The sequence below is a fragment of the Haliaeetus albicilla genome, chromosome 6 (genome assembly GCF_947461875.1).
Source record: "Haliaeetus albicilla chromosome 6, bHalAlb1.1, whole genome shotgun sequence".
Taxonomy (NCBI): Eukaryota; Metazoa; Chordata; class Aves; order Accipitriformes; family Accipitridae; genus Haliaeetus; species Haliaeetus albicilla.
This window is the reverse complement of record NC_091488.1, coordinates 2,808,597-2,831,737: the sequence shown is the minus strand read 5'-3', so window position 1 is coordinate 2,831,737 and position 23,141 is coordinate 2,808,597. Positions and strand designations below refer to the sequence as shown.

The window sequence follows — 23,141 nt, the reverse complement described above, 5'->3', positions numbered from 1 at the left end:
CAGTTCTAGGTACCTCTGTTTCTGAATACCCAATCTGAGCCAATTTAAAGGGACATAGCTTGGGGCAACCTAAATCGCTATACCATACTCGAGTTGGAAAATACTGGATTCTTGTAGAAAAAGGGCTGAATCAGTATCTAGGTTGTTTCAAGCAGGTTTTTTGTGTAACCTGTTCTTTAAACCCTGCTAAAGATGGTTCCACAGCCAGCCTAGGCAGCATATTCCCAGTGCATGCCTATTCTTGGAATTAGGATATGCAAATTGAATTATATTTGCTGCAAATTAAGCCGATTTTGTCTTGTCCCACCTTCAGGGGACACGAGAAACATTTGATACCTGTCCTTCTTATATATCCTTTTCATACAGAAAAGTGTTACTGTGGTTCTCCTCCAATTCATCTCTCCTAGACTAAGTGGGCTTTCCTGCAGAAGGTGTATTTTCCTGACTCCTTGTTCTCATTCAGTTCTGTGCTCTTTCCAAGTGTCATGCCCACGGTGTTCAGCTGAAGACTCATCAGCTCCAAGGTGAACAGAAAAAAAAAATGTCTTCCATGTCTTCCATGTGTTATTCTTTTAATAAATTGGGTAAGGATTAGTGTGGCGGCTTTGTAGCGTTGCCATAGTTTGTACTCATGGTGAAACAGTGACAAGTGCAACCTCAGATACTCTTCTGCAGAACTGCTGTTTAATCAGCTTTTCCACATCTTTTGTTTGCACCACTGATTTCTCTATTTCTCTTCCCCCTGTGGATTTGCCTTTCTGAATTTCTTATTGCTGATTTCACATCATTCTTCCAACTGGTCAAGTGCATTTTGAATTCTGTCCTCAGCCTTTGAAATTCTGCAGTCCTTCCTGACTTAGACAGACAATATTTTATTAATATACTTTCCTTTCCACTATCCATGCTGGTAGTAGTGAAAATGTTGAATAGAGCTGGCCCTGGACAGCCCGTGTGGGATCTCCCTTTCGCATGTCTGCTAAGGGTAACACTGAGTGTGCAAAATGTACGCATACCCACACATACAGTGCAAATGTGTAGCGACAGAGTACAGAGATGGAATTGAGATTTGACATAATAATTCCTATTATGCCACAATATCTCTGGGATTTGAACACAATTAAATTTTATATTCTCTTTTTTTTTTTCCTCCAAATAGTGCCATTTGACACTGTAATTGCTTCATATTCAAAGCAAAGATCAAAACTGCTAGCACAAGAAATACTATGATTCGTAACCATTGAAAAAAAAAAGATATGGCCTCTCCACATATGATTTAATCCTGGCACTCCTTGTACTTACACTAGACTCACAGTACATTTTTTGTAAAAATTAGTAGCATGCTTGCCCCTTGCTCCCTCAGCAGTATTTTGGATATCAGTCGTTAGATCATCTTTCTCTTTTTCTGTGGTTTAGTGAGGAGAGCAGAAAGTTGTTCGTTTTGCCAGAATTACAGATTGCCTTCCTTCGCCAATGGAAGTTGTGTTGGCTTAGGCTGGAGGGACGTGGGCTGAGATCACCCTTTCACATCAGAATATCTTATGTGCGTGTGCGTGAGATAAATGGAGATGAGAATAAATGAGGAGAGAGAAGGAGGATGGCAGTGCGGGAGGGCAAGGTGCCAGGAAGATCTTTCTCTAAAGAAGACAGGCCAGTCTGGAAATGTGCGTTGTCACTCCAGTCCTGGAGACTTGTGGGACCATCCGTGGATCCTTGGGCAAACTGGCAGGAGCCTGGCTTTCTGCAGAGCGGCGTGTCACCTCCCGGGTTTTAGGGCACGCCGGAGAATTCCCTGTTCTCCAACCACCTGTGGAAAACATTTTTCCCCTCTCCTTTTCCCACAGGCTTTGTGGCCGAGGAGAGAGCCCAGGCATTAGAAACCCTTCAGTGTTTCACTACTGGCACGATGGGCCATAAACACATTGCTGGAAAAATGCAGTCCTTCAAGCAGTGACCTAGTTAAGGCTCCTACATCTGCAGGAATTTGGTTTTCCCACCTTGGCAGTTCTTAGGTAACCCCTGGTAAGCTGTCCCTTTCCTCTCCCACTCTCTCTGGAAGGCTGTAGCTCTCTCTTTGCAGGAGTAATTCAATCAAACAGGCATCGCGTATTCCCCGCTAGTCATCGCCTAGTCCCCCAGGCACTGACCGAGTCATTGCCTACCCATCGCCTCCCTGGGAAATTGCATAATGCTGCAGAGACACAATGGAGAAAGGGATATTTTTAAATGTGTGCTTTATTTTTTTTTTAAACTTGTATAAATAAATACAAAATGACAAAGAGGTTCATGTTTACTAAACATTGCATTTGATTGTATGACATTACACAGTGTGTGTCACAATAGTTCACCTTGTAATTGTGTCCTTTTAGCTGTTGGTGCATAATTCTATAACTCATAGGATACAATTAGTCCTGAAGCTGCATCCAGCCACCCTTTTAGTGGAACCCCTGAGAGCTTACAATTGCAAGAGTGTATTAGGGGAGCGCTTGAGCCAATTGGCCGAAATTGGGGAATTTCCTAAGAGGGGTCTGGCATAGCAAAAGAAGAAGCTAATGGGAGGGGTAGGATAGCTTCTCAAGAAAAGAAAAAGTATTAAAGCTTTGGAGTATTTTTATTTCTGATTTTCTTCCCCTTAGTGGTTAACAGAAGTATATCTGAAGTAATCAAAGTCAGCAGAGATCACAGGTTCATTTAGGAATATGATTTTTTTCACGCTCACTGAGAGCAGGCAAAAGGACAAACCTTGCATGATCAGTTTTTACCTGAAGAGCTGGTTCATATTTTGATAAGGGTAAAAATATACTCAACCACTTGATGAAATGCTGATTCTCCAAACCACTTACCATCCTCACCCAGTGAAGGTCAACTGCCAAGGTTTTATAGACATACTCTGGTCATGATTTGCTTGCTTGCTTCTTTAAATTGCACTCCACGTGCTTTTTCCACATTCATCCTCTTTAATTCTCTTCAGAAGGCTTGAATAGAGCTACTTTACCTTCATGTTTAGAGCTTATAGAAGTATTTGCTGGAAACAATTTTTGCATTGCTTGGCCTGTTTAAAGCAAATTGTTGTTTTCAGGTGGATTAGAATTTTGTCTAGATTTTTCCCATTATTCTGTGAAATACATATATTTCATATGTATTTTAGGAATGAGGGTGACTGTAAAGGATGACCCTTGACTACTTGAGATCTATGATTGGCCACCTAAGTATGGTTTATATTTGCTCACTGGCTGGCTTAATGTATATTAATGGGAACTATGTCTAAAGAAACAATCATGGATTTGAATGGTGTGAGAGCACCAGGGAACTGGTGACATTACACATAAGCTATAACAAGAAGTTAAAAACTGTAGAGAGGTTTGGGACTTTGACAATCTTTCCCTGACTTTATTTTTCCTGGACGAGGGGATTTTGGGTAACGTTTAGCTGATTCTGCATTAAAATCTGTGTTTCCATGCAAGTACCATGTTTGCTATTTTTTGCATTTGCTGTTGCCTCCCTGTGAAGTGCTGCTCGCTTGCGGTTCACCTGCTCCATCATCCCCAGCCGGTGGAGTTAGACCTCAAATCCTTCCTTCCTTTCGGCAGCATTTTGATATAAGCTTGGTGGGTATCTGCCTTACCGGGGAACTATTTCCCACTTTACTGTTCCATAAAACGATTGTATCCAAAGACAGGTACCCCACTGCTTTGATACTGGACATACTGCTGTTACCTGGGTCTGTGACAAGGCTGAGACATTCTAGCAGTAAGTCAGAAAAAATATGTCTTTTCTCAGCTCACTTTCTGCCTCTCCCCTCCTGCACAGAAGTTTTTGTAAATTATATTATATGCTTCAAATTTGTCAGATTCAGTAATACTTTCCTAGCAGAAAAAAGCTAAAAATGTGAACTCTTTTTAAAAAAAAGAAACCCCAGTATTTTCTGCTGAAAATCTCAAATCCAGTAACTCTATCCTCCTCTCCTCCCCCTTCCAATGTTTTATTTCCAGTGGGCAACATGTTTTGAAGCCAGCTTGGAGTATACTGAAACCCCATAGTTCTTCCTGGCTTAGGAGTGGAATATTGAGCACCTTTTGCAAATACAGTAGTGGGAAATGAGGCTCACAAAATCACTGGTAATTGAGCCTCATAAAATCAGCTGCCACTTAGCAAAAATAATGGGACTTTTACTTGCGTTCCAATTCTCTCCTTCCTGCTGTGGCCACCTTCATTTCCAAATGTACTAACAGAGGCTAGAGATGGCAGGTGCGGAAAACCTTCTGGCATGAATAAACCAGTTCGTTTCTAAAAAGATTTGTTTGATCTAAACAAAGTCTCTTTCACCAAACAGTTATCTCAATAAAACCCGCAATATGAATCTCAGATGGGCTGCGTGGCATGAAGCCAAAGGCTGAGGGCTACCAAGTGCTGGAAAAGCGTATGTATGCCTGGATGGCATCCATAGCGCATCTATATCTTAGTGCATCTACAGAGGCCAATTTTTCCTACAAGCTTTTGAAGAACATTAAAAAAAGGAGTGCCCTCTTTTGCACAGCTCTCCGATGAAGGAGGAATAAAGCTTTGCCCCACGGGGGCTCGGGTATGGGTTGTTTCCCATTCTACCCGTACTGGTCCGTGCTGGGCTCTGTGTCCCGGGTCCTCGGTCACTCGGGCAGTGTCAGAGGGACCGTCTGCCTTAGAAAAAGGACTGACAAAACTCAGCTCAGCCTTCGGCTTCAAGGGGAAGAGGAAAACGGTCATCTGGAATGTGATGGGCCATGCTTTAAACAAGTGTTATTAGCTATAACTCCTGTGAAGTCTGCAGAGAGGTGCTGATGTACACGAAGAGTACATCATTAAAGTATTTTTCCCATCATTTTTCCCATTTCTCCTTACCCAGGCTCCACAGTTTAAAGCTCTGTTGGTTGCATTTGTCAATAACTTAAAACTCTTACCTTATTTTCAGCCTGGTGCTGGAACAGACCACCTGAAGAGCTCTCCAGGGCTGTGAGTACATTTGGGAGTTTTTTCTGTGCAGGTTTTTATGGAGTTCTCTACAATAAATTTAGGCATTTCTCATCTGAGTCGACTTTTTGTCTCCCTTGACTTTCCAGTTTCCAATATGTATTTGTCATTTCTACTTGTGAAATGTTCTCCATAAATTTATTATTTGCTTCTCACTTCAAACATTTTGTATTCCAAGATCTTGGCTTCTGAAGCACACACTGGGCAAAAAAAAGGAACGCACCGATGTTAGCAATCCCTTCCATAATCCTGAAGTCACATATCTCAGCTCCAGATTTCCCCTTTCTAAGCCCAATTCTTTTAACCTTTTCCTGTAAATTAGATTCTTCGGGCTTGGTGTCACCACTGACTGCGAGGCAATAACTCTTCCTTTGATGGAGAGGTTTGGAGGGTGCCAAATGAGTCGTTTAAATGGTATTCTCTCTCTCTCTCTCTCGCTTTCTGTTTACTCTCCCCACTTCTGCAACTTCCATATTATAGATCTGCCGTGTCACATCCACAGAGGTGGTGATATTGAATATAATATGATGTTCTGACACTGAGCTTTGAATGCTTCTCCTTTCTAGATCTAGTAATATATGTGATGTCACTCGTATACATCAGAGGGATGTCAGAGCAGCAAAATGTTGTTGGCTTTGCTGTGATGGCTGCTGTAGCCACCCTTCCAGGAAGATCCAAGCTCTTGACAGAAGTGGCTCCCATCAGAGGGGCTAATGAGTGGGAATAATACTGAAATTATGATGTGGCCATTGCCTCTGAAGCCAACACCAGGGGAGGCTCGGCAGAATCCTACCTCTGCTGCAGCCAGGGGTATGGTATACTGATTGGTAAAACTGTCAATAGGCAAATCTGGAACGGCTTGCAATAGCATGCTGAGAGGAAAGGAAGGAGAGAAATTCAATTGCAGCTGCTCTTGACTCAGGAATCACCTTAAGAGAGCCGGCATTTCCCACTTCTCGCTGTAGGTAATGTGCCTGAGGGCTCACTTTGTCCAGAAAGAAAATTGATCGCATCTTCAAAAGAAAAGGAAAAAAAATCCCTCCAACACTGAGTATTTTAGCAGGAAGGTATGGCTATTTCAGAAACATTAAAAGTCAGCTGCCCCTCTCTAAGTAAGAGTTGTAGTAAAAAAGAGTGAGGGTCCAGTTATTTTTCAGTAAGGTATGAGCCAGAATCCATCTGTCTGATCCTTTTTTCTGTATGATATTGTATATATATATCATGCTAAAGTCTCCAGCTCTGGCCTCCAGCTTAGATTATGAATGATATCCACCTTTTATTCCAAAGCAATGAGGTGCTGAATCTATATTTGAATTCATATAATTAGGCAACTGTGAATTTTTATTTTCCATACATGGATAGACCCTGTCTTTTATTAGACAGCCTTAACATACATTACAGCTCATTAAATCATTAAATAAGCTCATAAAGCTTTGCTCACTCCTCATTCTACCTTGGACCTTCCTTCCCTTTGCAACTCAGAAGTTTTTATATCATTTCTCTCCCATCTGCCTGACACAATAAAACCTGAGTATTTTCCTTTCTCAACAGCTCTGCATTTCTGCAGCTAGCTTCTTTGTTCCTAAACTTCTTACCAACTTCTCTGGTGCTCCTCCCCTGCTGATTCATTACTAATTTCAGGACAGCTGAACCATTCTTCCTACCAGCTTTCAACTACCTTTCTGGGTTGGCTTTTCCTCCTCCTTATATGGAGCCAACTTGAGTTGGGCGTATAAAAAAATAGATAATTGGTATGGGGGTGTATGCACTATATATATATTAGCAGGGCATCGCATTTTTCTGGAAATAGCTGACAAATATAAAATCATTTTTACTTGTAGCATCAGTGAACAGATTGCTTATTATGAAATATAATCAGTATGTGAAGGCATATTTTTTGCAAATTGTGTTTTCTGGCATCAGTTTGTTTGTATACATTTAAAATTTTGTTTCCAGCAAACTTCACCTGCGCAACCCAGTGATTTCTAAGAAAATAAGTGTCAGTCTTGCTCAAAAGTATGCCTGCTCACAGAATAGAGCACATTTAAGGGGATTGAATGTGGCTAGAGAGAATCAGAATAGAATATTCTGCATTCATTTATAACATACTCCATTGTATATAGTCTGGATACCCAGCTACTAAGGTCTTTAACGTGCTACTTGTATTTCCCATATGTATAAATTTTCAGTGGACTTTTTTATTTCTGCTGATGGACTGTTAGATGTCTGATTCCTCAGTCTTTCTAGCTAGGTGCTTGGCATATATTTCAGTTATTCTCTGCCAGTAAACTGAAATCAGCAAAACAAATCCGGTTGTCCTCAGTAAGTTCTATATTGCCATTAACCTTTACATGTTTAAGTGATATTTACAGGATGAATGTAAACATGAGCACACTTCACCGTTTTGAGTCCGTAATCCTGTCTAGTTTCTGTGGGCAAATAAGGAAATGTGGTATTTTGGAATGACAATATTCTGATTTGTATGCAGCAGCGTAAGAATTGCACGTGGAATTCAGACTTGTTGTTCGTGAACGTTTGTTGGGCTCAACTGTATTCCTTGATAACCTAAAAATCAGACTTGACATGCCTCTATTTTGAAGGTATACATACAGATGAATTTTCAGAATAAAACGTACTGATTACACACTTGGAAAGCCTGATTTTTGCAAATTAGATCTATGGAGAATTGCATGAAGGAGCTCTTGCTAACAGACAAATGAGGCACACCAGCCTCCTACGGGAGTTTTGCTCTTCGAGTTCCTGTGCGATCCTTAGATGTAGCCTCTCTCACATTAGATTAGCAATTAGAAAATGGATGTAATTTGATTTTCTGTTTCAGCCAGAATTTTTGCCAACAGTGCTTGTGGATCCTGAATTTAAGGCAACATGAGAAAGAACGACTGGAAGGGACAAGACCAGGAGCCGTAACAGGTGACAGGAGTCACCTTTAATTGCAGACCCAAACTCTCCATTAAACTAAAAAGTGGCTGACAGCCCTCGGCAGCCAAAACCCACCAGCTCTCAGGCCTGCTACTGTTTGCAGTGACTCGGGCTTGGGTCTGGCTCTGCTTTTTATAGTAAACTGATTCTTATCTCATTGCTGCAACCAGGTGCGACGGAGCAGCCGTAACTATCACCCTCGTCCCTTGGCGCGGTGGTTTGCTTCTCCATCGAAGCAGTTGGTCCAGGTGGGCCTATGGGGGTGCTGCTCCTCTTCCCCAAAATACTGGGAGAAGGTGTAAATGGGTGGTCGACCTGGGTGTGGGAAGAGGGTGATGGACCAGAGTCATCAGGAGATCCTGGGGCAGTGGCCACGGTTCTACTGGGGAGCGGGAGAGGTGGGTCTCTCAGCGATGATGGGGCTTCCTAAGGTGTTGGTAAGAAAATTTAAAATAGTAATAATTCTGTTCAACAGCAATACTTCAGGTCTACCTACCAGACCTCGGTAGGTCTCGTTCTTGTCTGAGCAGATAACCCTAGATTTTTGATCGAATCAGTTTGAGATTTTTACCTTAGCTGTTGGTTTGCCTGCTCAGGCTGGGGTTCTGCTGCTGGATTAGCTAGGAACCCCCCCCAAAAAAGGACTTGGATCCCAGTAACATGGAAAGGAATAGATGTGAAGCGAATGCATTTCCCCTGTGCTTGCTGCTGCGGCAGCCTGGGACAAGAGGGGCTTCTGGAGAAGCATCGCGCCCTTCGTCTCAGGGACGTCGCCGGCTCCGCACTGCAGCAGGTGCCCCCGAACTGCTCCACCACCCCTCTCTGATGGGAGCTGGAGAGGATGCACAGCCTCGTTACTTGAGTTAGGCCAGGTAAATCGGTTTGCTAGGTTGGTGAGGGCATGGGACTTCTGTAGCAGTTTGGGAGCACAGGAAGCAAAGAGAGAGACAGCCATTTTATTTTAGGCTTATGCTATACATTGAGATTCATTATACAATTTTTTTCCCTAAATTAATACAAAAATAGTAAAAATAGGTTAAAAAAAGCCCAAATGAAAACCCCTGACATCTTGCAAGCCATTTATTTGACGCACAGATTAAGACTTCTTGGAGCTTAAATAACCTAGAATTATTTATGCTGATTTTTTTTTTCCTTTTCCCAAATTAAAAAAAGGTGATGACTTGCAGAACGCCAATGACATCGGACCAATTCATGCCTGAGAAGGTGATGCTGAGGTGCCCTCTCTCCAGGTAGGAAGCTGTGCCAGGACCATGATGGGGCAAGTGGTGGCACGTCGGGGCACGCCGCTCTGCCCCAACCTACGCACCATGGGCAGGAATATGTCTTTGAATCCCATCCTGGGATGCCTTTGCCATGTCTTTCTCAAAAAAAACCCCCAACTGAAAGTTCTCCCTTGCGCTTTCCTGGCCGCGGATGGGTTTCACAAGGGCTCCCTGGGGGCCCAACCCTACCACAATTCAGAGCTAAAGTTCCTCCCTGTTCTCTAATGCAATTGGGGAGGGAGTTGCGGAGGGGAAAAGGTTTCCCCTGCACTGGGCTGGGGTCCCTGGGGGTGTCCTGCAGCGATGGTGCAGAACCTGGCCATGGGTGGAAGATGCTGCCCACTTTTGGGGAAGGGAAAGGGCTCTCTCCCTTCCATGCCCCCTTCTCATCAGACCTGTGTGCACCCCAGGAAGGCTTGCTTACTTCAAAATATTTATAAGAATATAAATGACAATTAGTGTTAGTGATAAATGTAGGGGTAAAGCCATGGAAGAAATATTCTGCCCCCACGTAGCTAATTGTAGAATTTGATTTGTAGGGTTTGGGGCTTTAACACCCGCGAAGGCAGGGGAGGAAAAGGCTCTGGGTAATCCTTTCTGACCAGGGTCTTCCAAAAAGCGGCTTCCCACGGGGCTCGTGCCTTACCACGAAAGCTCTGATTCAGCAAAACCCATCAGCGCTGTCATAACCCAAGGCTAACTCCTGTTAACTCTGCTGCCCTTCCCTGCATCTCCTTGAGCACGCTGTTGGCTTCCGAAGTTAACAAATAAGAGAAACACCAGTTTGCTAAGCTTCAAAGCAACGGGTTCTCCTCCCACAAAACCCGCTTGCTAAAGAGCTGTTTCTGGCTTTCTCGCTGTTTTTAAGAGAAGTCATGGTTTTCCTTCTGACTCTCCTGAATTCTGCCCAGTCCTGCTACCACTCTGTTTTGTTTTCTCTTTGAATGCAAATAAAAAAAAGATGTCGGCTGAGGTGGGATTTGGTGGCTCACGGGGGGACGACGACAACAGTCAGCCTAGAGAAAAGCATTCAAAAGTACACCTTTCAATTTACAGCACATGTTTTACCTGAATTCAGCGCTGGCTCAGAAAGCCTCTGAGAGCAGATGCGAATCCCCACGTGGCTCCGCGTAACCTCAAGCCACTTTGGTACTGTTTCCCCTCCAGGTTCATTCAGTTGACCATGATAAGCGTGTTTGCTTGTTTTTGGAAAAGAAGCTCTTTTTCTTTGCCGGACAGGTTTTTCTCAACCTTCACAGCTCTAATTTTAATCTAACAACTCGAACATTTTCACTTAAAGCTTTGGGCAGAAAATTCTGGCTTCATCAATTAATTTTTATAGCGTAGTTATCCCAGCTATACCAACTTTTCTCTCTTCATTTTTTTCCTCCAATTAGAATACTTGTAAATTGAAAATGAATTTGTGCTGACAGCATTAGGAATTATGTTACAAGAATATTGGAGTGATCTTGATGGTCGTATGCACTTAGTTTGGTTCTTTTTCCCCCATGCTTACCCTGTAGTAAAAATATACTGTACACCATACCTTACCGTATGGAAATTTTAATGTTTGTAGAAGATATATGTGCTCAGTGAGCCACAGTCCTATATAGTCTTGTTAGCCTTAGCTAAAATTTTTGCTGTTAGATTTTAGTCAGTGCCTGACAGTGTATAATACTCTGTTCTACTCACTGAATTTATACAAAAATTGGGTCATCTATATTGCAAACAAAACCACAGTGATACCTGGGCTAAAAAGCCACTTAAGAGTATGACAAAAAACTGCTTAAGCCTAGGTAGTCTTCCAAAACGGAGGTTCACCAGTAAGGGTAAAATCTTATGCACAGTTAGCCACTGGGAGTGCTTTGGACTGAGAACAGAGCACAGCATCTGCACCTATTAATCAATCGGCGCAGTGAGGACCAATTGACTTTGGTGAAGATAATTGCTCCAGAGGAAAAAGTCAAAGAGGAGGAAGGCCAAAGTGGCTTAGCATAGTCTGAAACCTTGAGAACATGCCGTTTCTGGTTCATGTTGAGGTATTCAAGCTACCTGTAGAGAAGGAGTATTTGGTGCATCTCAGACACATCAGGATTCAGGCAGAAATCTCACGGACCTGGGCTGAGTACGCCTTGGACATTTTCATGGCTTTCCCTCGCCAAGCCTGGAGGTGGGGAGCGGAGTGGCGGCTTGAGGTGAAACACGGTGAAAAATGTACTTAAGTTGTTTTTGGCTCTGGTTTGGGTTTCCTCTGTTTTGGGGATGCTTCAGAGACTGTCTCCTGCCTGTCCTGTCCTTCCCTGTGTGGAGAGGGGCACGGTTCCTCTTCCCTCTCCCAGTCCCGGGCGGCCATCAGGAGTTACTTGTTACTGGTGGGTAACACGGCACTGGGGGAACTGCTAGGGGAGGAATCTGCCCTGAAAAAGATTTTTAGGAATGGGCTGGACAAACACCCTTCAGAAACAATTTAAATGTTGTTGGCTCTGCCTTGGGGCAAGGGAGTGGGCTGCGTGACTTCTCACCCTGTCTTCTGTGGACACCCGGGCACGTCCTGCGGCACTTTGCCACGGGAGTGCCTCCACGTCCTTTTTCAGACAGGTCTGGAGATGGAGGAGTAATTTTATCACTGGTTTTATTACTTTCCTTGAAGATCTCTGAAGGCCTCACATGCTGAGATTTAATGAGAGACCTGTGAAACTACAAGCTTGGCTTTGGACATCTCTTTAAAGACGCTCCTATCTATGCATTTCAATTAGATGTGAAGAGGTTTACGGTAGCCGTCTTTGCATCTGGTGTTTGCAAGCAATAGCATCAGGCGTAGCGGAGGTGTAAAATCGGTGTTTGCCAGGTATTCCTCTCTGCAGTGTACAAACAACCTCTTTCACACATCTCCTGTTTCCAGGTGCCCCACAAGCCAGTAGATTGCTGCTGCCAAAAGTGGTTTGCAATTCCTCTGTAACTCTCAACTAATTTGCTAATGCCCTCAGAAGTTTAAAAGCCACTGCAGCCGCCTGTTGAACAGCCAGGAGATAGGGTGACTGTTATTTAAATGACGACCGGCACAGAAAATCTACGGTGAAGTATATTTAAGGAATGATTTTTGGCTGGAAAACATAGCCCCAAGCCTGAGTCTAAAGAAAAGAGGGGAAAAAAAAATCTTTCGCTTAGCCTCACATTCATTTGGCCGTCTTCAAGGTGTCCGCCTGGTTTCTGCCAAGGCTGAAGTTGTTGTTACAGCTTCCCAGCTGCTACTGCAGCAAATGTGGTTTGTTCAAGTAAAGAGCCCGTGCATTCCTGGACACTGCTTCCTTTCCTTCTGGTCGGAGAAGGGACTTATCCAGGGGAAAGCAAACGTTGCCAGCTGCGCTGCCGACTTGTTTTGCTCGTCAGCGCGTAACATTTTGCTTCAGGGCAAAATATCTGGTTATCTTATTTTCTGCTAGGGAGGAAGCTTCAGAAGTATCTCTTTGCTTGAAAATTAATATCCACTAGGCAGCATTTGAGGATTTTGCACAGGGCATTGGGGGGGTCGCTGGGGTTGGATGCTAAAGAGAAGTGTCATGCAACGAAGCAAACCCTGGGTTTGTGACCACAGCTGTGCTGATCACCGCTCCCAGCGGTCCAAACCCCGTGGCTCCTGCAATCTCCCTTTGCCCTCCAGATACTGTCATTGAGACAAACACCGTGCCAACTGCTGAAAACTTTTCAAGTACTCTTACTTTCCGGACGAGCTGTAAAAAGGAGTCCGGTTGCCATACATTCACTTTGCACCACAAAGCAACAGTCCGTATATTCACGAGACCACCCGACACACCAGCCAGCTTCCCGCAACTGGGTTTTCGCAGGCAACGTATAGTCGGAATACTCTCAGCAAAACCTACAGAATTGGCTTACGTATCCCCACTGGGGTTCAACTGCATGATAACACCTTACAGTAATGAGCCTGTCGCTCTTAAGGGTGGCGGGGGTGGAGGAGGAAAGAGATGCTGCTTTATCTGTATTACTCCACATCACAGATGCTGACAGAATTATTGATTTAGAACTCACGGCTCCAAAAAGACTCAGTAATGTAATCTTTTTAAGTTGTTTTTTTTTTTTTTTCCTTCCCTCAGATGTGATGTTTTCAATAGACCCCTTAGATACGGGCTCTTTGGGGACGTTGTTAAACTTGCTGCTGCTAAACTGCAGCCCCAGCCTTTGGTCTGCTCCATACAACTCTCCCGGTCTACTGTCTCTTGGAAGAGCCCGTAACTGCAAGGTCTATTGCTTTACAGGTACTCTAGGAAGATTGAGGGATTAAGTTATACATTATGTAAAACTACCCACTAATCCTCTTAGTGTGCATTACCAGTGAATGGCCTGAAATAGGCTCTCACTAAAAGAGCCCTAACATTCACTTTCTTGATGACATTTTACTATTTGAGGTTTGTGTCATGGATTTTGGTGCTGAAATATTCAGTACACCATCTTCTGTCTGCTGCTAGATCCACTCACATGTGTTAGTAGAGTGCTAACAAAATTACAGTTGGTAAAGCAGATTACATGTTTAACTAGTAGCGAGACATGTATAAAATAGAATTATATATTTTCTAGAGTGACAAGAGTCACTGGGATTTTTCTGTTTTTTTTTTTTATAAGAAAAAGAAACAGCTATAAAACCATGATTAAAAATGTTACAAGGGATGATTTACATTTTAAAATAATGATATTTTTAGGAAAAAAAAGTGATTTATAACGTAAAAGCGTTTGGAAAGCATTTGGTTGCTGTGTACTGCCTTCTTTCCCAGTACAGTTTGCTATCTGTTATACAGTCTTGCATAAATGTTTAGATTAGGGGAGAAAAGAAAAATTAAATGTGATGGCTAAGACCTATAAGAGCTGACTCACTGACTTGAGTTATTGCTGTGCAGAAAGTTTGTAAAGCCTTTACATCCAGCGAACATTTAGTGCTACTTCAGCCTTGACAGTTGACCTTTCAATCTGATTGGGTTTAGCCACAATAATTGCAGCATCTGCAGTACAGGCGATGCAGACGGCTGCTTAGGAACCCAACTTCTCTCATTAGATCTTACTCCATGCATCTAAAATTCAACCCCTCTTTGCATGTGTGTGCAAATTCTCTCGTAATACCTGTTACAGGAGCTGAGCACGGTACAATCCCCCGGCTCTTTTTTAAAATTTATTTTTAATTTCTCCCATCATTTTGAATATTCCTGGATTTAGCTTAGAGGGGGGAGGGAAAACCTCCAAACCCCTTCCTCTCCCCAGATATTTAGTCAGTACTGGTTTCTTTTTTTTTTTTTTTTCCTCAGTAAGACCTAGTGTAAAAAAGCAACAAACAAACAAGTTAGACTGTTGTAATTTGGTCAACCACTCGGGTGCTATCCATATCCACCATTTCAACACATTCTATTTCCTCACGGTTTTCAGGATTCTTCTTCTCTTTCCTCTTCTTCTTGGACGGTGGCAGGAAAGTCAGTATCACAGGTAAAATGGCAAAGCAGTGAAAGAAGGTGACTAATGCTATTAAAAACAAGCACCTGAACAGTGTACGGGTCAGATTTGAAGGCACAGCTGCAAGAGGAATCAGACCAACAATATAGCAGAGGTAGCTCTGCAAAATAGCTACCCCATGCACTTCCAGGGCATTTTTCACCCATTTAGTTCTTGTGAACTCTTTGCCCAGGACAAAGGTTGATAACAGTGGAGCACAGTTATCAATTGTATAATTAATTCCGTAAATTAAGCACAACACAGAAATACAATCTAGTTCCACTTTCCACAAGGTCATAAAACCTATAACTCCGAATTCAACTGAGGCAACAGTTAGAGTGAGCCAGACATTGATCAGAGAGTCTGCCACCAGGAATGCAGAGAAGAAGAGCAGAAATAAAGCACTAATGCAGGAGTTTTGTAAGGGCGCTCCCACTGAAGAGGCATAACGATCCATGTACACAAACGATGGATTGAAAACGATGAATTTCACCTTGGAGGTGAGAGAGAGCTTCCTCAGGGTCTCCAGGAGGTCATAAAGTTCTTCCCTCTTGGTTTCCATTGTCTTGGCCACCAAGAACATCCTGGAGGCCACGACATCGACTTCGTTGTTGTATTTCTTGGAAAAGATGATATCCTCTGAAAAATGGGCAAACTGAGGGGTCTTCAGGAAGGAGTTCCTCAACATATCAGTGAAGTTCTTCTTGGGCAATCCGGTAGATATGTTGAGTTTCCTAAGGTAATTTAAGTAGCTTTCAAACCAAGATATCCTCACAAAGCCCTTGGTATACTCCAGCACGTCCTCCTGGACACTGGTGTTCCAGTACTCGATCGACTCGTAGATGTAGAACCCAATCACTGGGCTGTAGTTACTGAAATACTTCTGCTGGGCAGTCGTATACTCAATGGTCCGTGTTGCGGTCGCTACGATGTTGCTCAGGTCTGACCCTTCACTGACCTGCAGGTAGCCCATTAAGGCAAAGGAAATATAAACAAGGTAAAAGAGAACTACAAAAGGCTTGACGTAAGTGTTTGTTATCCAGTCACAATAATAGCGTTTCAGGAACCACACCAAAAGATGACTCTCGTAAGTGTTCGCCTCCTCTGAATCCGCTGTGTCCTCGCTGAATTTGGCTGTCAGAAGAAACCTATACCATGCAGGCTTCTCTTGCAATACCTCTGGCTTTGGTACCTTTCTGCAGAAGATACTATGCTGGTAGTTGTTTTCTATGTAGCCAGTAAACACCAGGCTGGAACCATAAAAGGAGAGTACATAGAGGTAGTTGAAGAAAATTGCAATACAGGAATTGCAGCAGAAAATCCTGGCTGCTTCAATGTTAGTGAAGGGACTGGCACCTATTCCAAAAGTGACCAGGTACATGGCAGTGGTGAGAGAAAACGAGAGCATGGAGTCTGCAAATACGGCTGCAGTCCTCTCTTTAACGTGTTGGTCTTCTCTAGTTTTTCTCCAGGAGGACAACATTTCAAAAGTCCCATATAACCCATGACCTACAATAGAGAACAAAGCGAGTGTTTAAAGTACTCGAATCAACACGCGGAAAAACGTAACGTGGGCATGCTAAAAGCCTCAAAGGAGACACAGCTGGCCGTTACCAACGCTTGACGTAAACGTCCTGCAGAAGAGAGAAATGATTATGGAGGTCTAAGTCACAGGAGCGCGTTCGCTACCTGACTAGCAAATCTTACTGCCAGAGCTTGAGGAGAGTTCTGCATCGCTGGCGCAGGGTTGATGGGTTAAAGAAAAAGGATTTTTTTTTTTTCTGGTTGGCTGTTTCGTTTCATTATTTCGGAGTGCCTGTGATGGAAGATGCTTTGAAATTAGTTTTTCCTCGTGATGGGATCTGACCTGTGGTGAAAACAAAGAAATACGACCTTGAAGTGCCTATGCTGGAAGCAGAGCATTAGTTGGCTGCTTTGTAGAAAATCTGTAAAAAATGAAACTTTCATATAAGCTGAAAATTGTCAGTCACTGATTTCTCCACTTCCCGTACAAATTTTCCATCAGGAAAAAGAAATCCTAGAATCGGAACAAACAAAAAAAGCATAAATAAATTTTAGAGATGCAGAATGGGAGAACTGATATGGAACTGCTTAAGGCATTGGTCTTCTTACTTTAATACGTCTAAGGGCTTGTAAAACCAAATACAGCTCTATTTTTCTTGGCAGTTCCCATGTTTTGTAATGTATTTCATTAACTCTTAAAATGGATATAGCATTCATGAAAGGAGATGAAGACCTGAGGACCTAAAATCCTGTGTTTAACCCCCAAGTGCAGGTAAAGCAGGAAAAGTACACGGTTTTATCTTAATCCCTGCTTGGTCATCTTCCTCTTACGGTTTCTATTTTGTGATTGATAACCAAGGCGCATTTGGAGGACACAGACCTCTGCTCTCTCATAGTGGACCTGAGCTGGCACCAGCTATCAGGTGAGAGTGGCTGAGATAAAAGTAGGTTGATGTTTTACACAGAGAGGAACGGAAAAACATAGTCTTTGCACCACACCTAGAACGTAAGACTGTAATATTTTCTCACAATAACTCAAATCATGTTCATCTTTACTTAACAAACCCTTTCCATCTAATTCCACCCTCTTTGCTGCCTTTTAATTACTCCTCCTTATTCTTTTGCCATTTTTGCTGTCCCCTGTCTACCTCTCTGGTCTGCTCTTGCATTATCTCCAGAAATTCCCAAAAGCCAGTCCACGGTGTTTTGCTGTTACCCATTCCCTGATAACATTAGATAAAACGATCAGTGCTGAATTAGTTGCTGATGACACTGAAGTGCAATCACTGGACTTCTGAAGCTGACGCTCCAGTCAGGCAGGTCAAGATAATTCACAGATCTCTGTTAGAATTTCGGGCTGTCTGCAGAGTACCAAAATTGCTGCATCAGCTCTGACCTCTCTGCCCGTAGATGATTATCACTTTTGCCACAAGGGCTATGAATATCAGCCAAGAAACCCCCAAACAAATGAGGCATTCTGAACGACCAGAAAATATATTGGGGGGCTGGAACTAGGTGATCTCTAAGGTCCCTTCCAACCCAAACCATTCTATGATTCTATGATCCTGTTTATTCTTAAATGCCGCCTGTGGGCTAAAAATTCATTAACTTGACAAAATAACCCTTTTGTGGTCAGTGCCTTTTACTGTAGGGGCAGCCGTAGCTGATTCACTCCACCCTTCCTGCAAGGAATAGCCTGTCTGTTTTAACAGATGTCACAGCTGGTCACTCTGTTAATGCTGAAAAGAATAGGTATGGGGTATTTTATAAAGAATTCAAAATACAGAGCTCATAAGATGAGATAATAGGACAGCTGGTGTATCTCCTGGTGTATTTAGAGTAATCAAGACCACGCTCTCATGTATATCAGGCATCTTACCTGTGTTGTTATTTGGAGTCACGGCATGGACCACAAATGTCCAATTTGTAGCAATATTACAGTCCTGGTTTTGGTATGGCATTTGTCATTCATCTTAATTTTCCCAAACAATGTTTTACAGCTGCTTTCAGAGGCCAGGTCAAGACTGTCAATTTGATAACTAGCACCGTGCCCCCTCTTAAAGCTAATGGGGAATACTGGAACTCCCCAGACGTAAAATCAAGCAAAAAGCACAATCAGTGACTGGCACCCCGTTGCTAATTATCCTTCAAATAGTTATGTTCTAGGCTCAGTAGGGAAAGCTATTAAGCTTGCTTTCAGTGTGTTCTTTGTAAAGACAGACTGACCTTTATTTAAATGTAACTGATCACTTGCCAAAGCAGGGAGTGAGAGGTTTAATCCATTTATGGCTCCCATAAGTCCTGCGGACAGGCTCGTCTGAGAATTTCACATGGCATCATATGCATTAGCTTCGAGTGAGCAAAACAGAATAAAATGAGGTCATTGAATATTACAAATTACTTCCATCGTGAGCTTTAGCTATAGCATGTTTTTGTAAAAAAACATTTCAGCGGTAATAGGCTCTTGCCTAAAAATACTCAAATAGCCGCATTAATTTGGAAAGCCTTTGACTTTGCAATGAAAAAAAAAGAACTTAGAGCTAATTAAATATGATGCTGAGCATGACTTTTTAACAGGTATAAGATTTTGGATAATGTCTGATAACATGACTCCTGGTACCACATATTTTCTTTAAGTAGGAAACGTAAAACCATGATTTGCTCTTACATAATCTTCGAGACTACCCTAAAATGGAATCTGATTTAGACAACTGCTCAAATAAACGCACAAAGAGGCATCACCGCATGTGCTCCACAAAGCCAACAGAAAAACATTTAGATACTCTTCTATTTTGGGATACGTTCCTTTTGTTGTTTGCTACACAATCTGCGTGCTAGGAATTGGTATTTTCCTTCAATTGTACAGTTTGTGATTCCTCTGTCTGTTTGTATAATAGCTACAAAATTCTCATTTACCTTTAGGAAGACAAACCTAAATGACAAACCTGCACGCTTTTTGCATCAGTGGCACTATTGACCTGATCCAGTATCTTCTGAGAAAAAGATTAAGCCCAAACTCGTGCACAAATTAGGCATGGCAGTCCAAAGATTAGCCTTATTTAGCTAGAACGGGATTTACCTAACCTAATTTACTCCTCTCAATACTGACTACAAGCACAACTTGGGGTGACAATCATCTCCAATGTTGTCTAACTCACTGATGCTCACATAAGTCTAACCCACAGAGATTAGGGCAGATAGCTCCATGGAAGCATTTTGCGATAATTTCTTTCACTTTTCTGTCATTTCAGAGTTTCCACTTTTTGCATCCCTAACTGATTTGCACTGATTACCTCTATTCCTCTCGCTGGTGCTATGTATACTCTACATAATATTAACAAGAAGGTAAATTTTTCCTTGCAAATTAATTCCGTAATTGCTTTAACCGATTTTCCCTTTGTAATAGAGATTTAGCCACAAATCTGTAATGATTTAGAGCAATTTGTTCATTATTCACAGTCATTCAGTAAATAATAAATATGAACTCAAACAGCTAATGGGCTACTGGAGATCTTTTCCTGTTGACATTTGCTATTATGATTCACTGGTCATGCCCTACAGTCTGGCTGTATAACCATGAGCTAAGAAGAGGGAGTACAATGAAAGATGGGATTTTTTTAAGGAAAAGAGGTTCTGCAAAGGCAAAGGAAAATGTTAGGTGAATAGGAGAAAGGCATCAGACAAAACGGGGACAAACCTCTTTTTTTCCTTATTCTCTTTTTCTACTACTTTGCATTGTAGGAGATACTCCTACCACATGTCTTGGATGACTGAGGACAGAAATTCAGGCTTTTGTAGCCAAAAAAAAATGAAGAAGATAGTTATTTCTGAGGAGCTTAATTTTTTTACAGACTGAGGTGGGCTATCTTTAATTTTAGAAGCTAATAACAATACCAGCAATAAAACCAGTAAATTATGCCTAGCTTAAATACAGCGCTTTTATGAGTAGCCTGAAAAATGCTATAAAAAGTTTCATTTGCCTCCTTCAGGATCAAGTCTTGCAATTACACATGCTCTGCCAAACCAATGCAGAGCATGCATGAGAGGGAAAAAAAAAAACCACTTGCAGGAAGTTGTGAAAACGAAGGCAAAATTTTCCGTTGCTTACAATTATCAAATTATTTACCTCATTTTAAACACTACTTATGTGCGGGCACTTCAACTGTTCTTTTTAGTACGATTTCAAAATCTCAAAAAAGAAATGCATCCCATCCCCTGCTCCGTGGTTGTTCAAGCAAGAGGCCTTTACCGACGGGCATCGGCAGCCTAGGCTTAAAGTTGGCTCCGCTCCTGCTTGGGAAACGGAAAAAACCGCTCCTGCCTGGCAAAAAGCAGAGGCGGGTGAAGGGATTTAAAGCAGCCCCGGAGCCTGTGGGAGGGCAGCGAAGTGACCTCCCGGTCACCGGAGTCGCAGACCAGCTCTCTATTCACTTGGCTTAATTGCATCCCTAAACCAAAGGCTGCTGCCTGCTTTTATTGTTTAAAGATTAAGGGATATGTTCAATTCTACACTAAAATCATGTGAGCACATCTTACTGTGCTGAGGTTTGGGAGAAAGTAAGGGGAATGACAGCAGACAAGGTTTTGGTTCCTCTTCTTGCAGTTTTATGTATCTATGAAAGTAGAGAATAATAGTACACTGTGGGTCTCGTTTTTTTGTTCTTACTGTTTTGACGGTTGTATGTCTCTGTGTGTGTTTGATGCTTGAGTAAAATCTCTCTGAATAAACTGCCACTTACAGGTTGTGAAGTTCCAGCCTTCTGTTTGGAAGGTCGCATTTTAGGGGTAATTAGTTTTATTCATCCCATTTTAACGCAGTGGCGCACAAAACTCTAATAATGATTGATCTCCACCTCAGCGAGGCTGAATGCTGCACCAGTACGTATGTTGCCCATTAACTGCCAGAATTAAGACTAATAAAGCACCAAACTGTCTTCCTAAAAGGGCAGATGTCTCTAGCAGCAAAGCTGGGTTAAGAGGAGTTTCTCCTCTCTCAGGCACTGGTTTCCCTCCCCTACCAAAGTTTGCTGCTCCCTCATTGCTACAAATTCACCTGTTTCTCATCTAAATTGGACTAAAGGAATAGGCAGGATTAGAAACATCAGCAACATTTTGTTTTGGTTTGGTTTGGTTTTTTGAGGGTTACTTTTTAATCTGATATCTTTTCCTGACACTGATGGCACAAAAGACTGGCTGAAATTGGGAATGAGTCATAGTAGGATGTATGGGAGCCTTGTAAACTGGGTAGGCAAAAACTTGAAGTGGAAGCATGTTCTGACGGAGTTACGGAGGTTAAGTCTGGATTTTGATTTACGGTTTTTGCTTGTATTGTAATGGCTGCATCCCTGTAACACTATCGGTTCAACTGGACGAATGCTGTCTCTCTTAGGTTGATTTAAGCCTGAAATCATCCCACTGAATAGAAGCACTTGTCTGCAAAAGGAATTTAGTGTGCTGTAAAAAAGTGTGTGAATTTACAGAGGGCTAGCTATGTTGCACCAGCTTGCTTTGTGGAAACCTGTGAAGGACAGCTTGATTCACATTCAAAGTGCTGTGAAATATCATCCGCAGAAACAAACACCGGACAAATTAACATGAAATAGCTAGGATGCTATAAACCCATATCCCAGCTTTCTGCCAATGCAGGCAGGGTCTCAAGAACTGCACTTGGGCAAAATTAGTACATGGGAGATCAGAATCACACTGCAGGAATTGCTCTTTCCAAAATGATACCTGTAATAACATATGATATAATGAAGGTGCAATGAATTTTCCTAGCTGACAGTATTAAAAATAACAATGTACACTGCTCAACTCTGGGATTGCTTTCCACAGTAATGTCAACAAAGAGGCTGAGATAATTTCCCCCTGCTGACTTATTTTTTCCAGCTAGATCAGTGAGCTCATCAGCTCCCATCTTCCGAAAAGCCAAGTGAAACTGCTAATCCGGACTCCCTTTGTCACAGGAGTTGCAATCAACCAGTTGTTGACTAAATACGCGACCTGTCTCACGCGGCCTCCCCTGGCAGGCACGATTTTAACCCGCAACATATAGTAGGTTCAAAGCGTTACTGAATAGGCAGGCAGAGGAAGGGAATTTGCAGCCAGCTGAAGCAAACATCTGGCTTCATACCTTGTTCTCACTAAAATAAGAAAATACTACAGCTAACCGAGATCCTTCAGCATGCAGACAGAATTAGCACCAAGCCTAATTTATACGACAGTTTTCACTGAGCTTATAGCAATTTAGTGGCATGGGTTGAGCCGACCAGTTAAGACATCGTTAGCGTGCTGTTGCAACAAACCATGGGTTACTTTCACCACCGTCCACCTTTGTGGTCCATCAACGGTGCTGCAACACTACAGTTTGGCTGCTTGCGTCAGACCTCAAAGAGGGTGGGTAGCGTTGGACATCCCACCGCGCGCAGACTTGCCCATCCCAAACATTTCTGCCAAGCAAAGAAAATGCACTGCAAATCCTACTCGCTTTTCCTGCACCTGCCTGAATTTTTCTGGGAGCCCAGTTCACAGTGTAGAGTAAAATCCTATAGGATACTAACATCCTATAAGGTACTCATCTGATCAACCGTGTGTCCGGGCAGCAGTGTTTGTCTCAGGAGAATTGTGGCAAGGGGACCGAGGGCTGTAGACAGTTGCGTAGTCTTAAACGCATCCTCATTTGCAAAGTGAGCCAAGTCCCAGCCACCCAAGCACAGCCTGACTTCATTTCATAGCTCCAAGCCCAAGTTCAAAGGCCAAATAAGCCTGAACGCTGCGTGCAGGTGTGATACATGGATTAAGAAGAACACACAAAGAGCAATACGGGATGGGGTGTACTGGTGTAAGTGTAGGCTGTACATACTGCATTGCTTACTTTACCTCCTGTTACACAGACCC

At 42.7% G+C, this 23,141-nt stretch overlaps 1 protein-coding gene across 1 annotated transcript in view; it reads right to left on the bottom strand.

Annotated features, from left to right (window-relative positions):
* Positions 1–3,904: 3,904 nt before the first annotated feature.
* Positions 3,905–23,141, bottom strand: part of PTCHD1 (patched domain containing 1) — a 43,715-nt gene continuing 24,478 nt past the window's right edge. Inside the window, exon 3 of the mRNA XM_069784837.1 lies at positions 3,905–16,229. Within this exon, the coding sequence (XP_069640938.1) occupies positions 14,575–16,229 (1,655 nt within the window). The 3' untranslated portion in view covers positions 3,905–14,574. The remainder of the gene's footprint in view (positions 16,230–23,141) is intronic.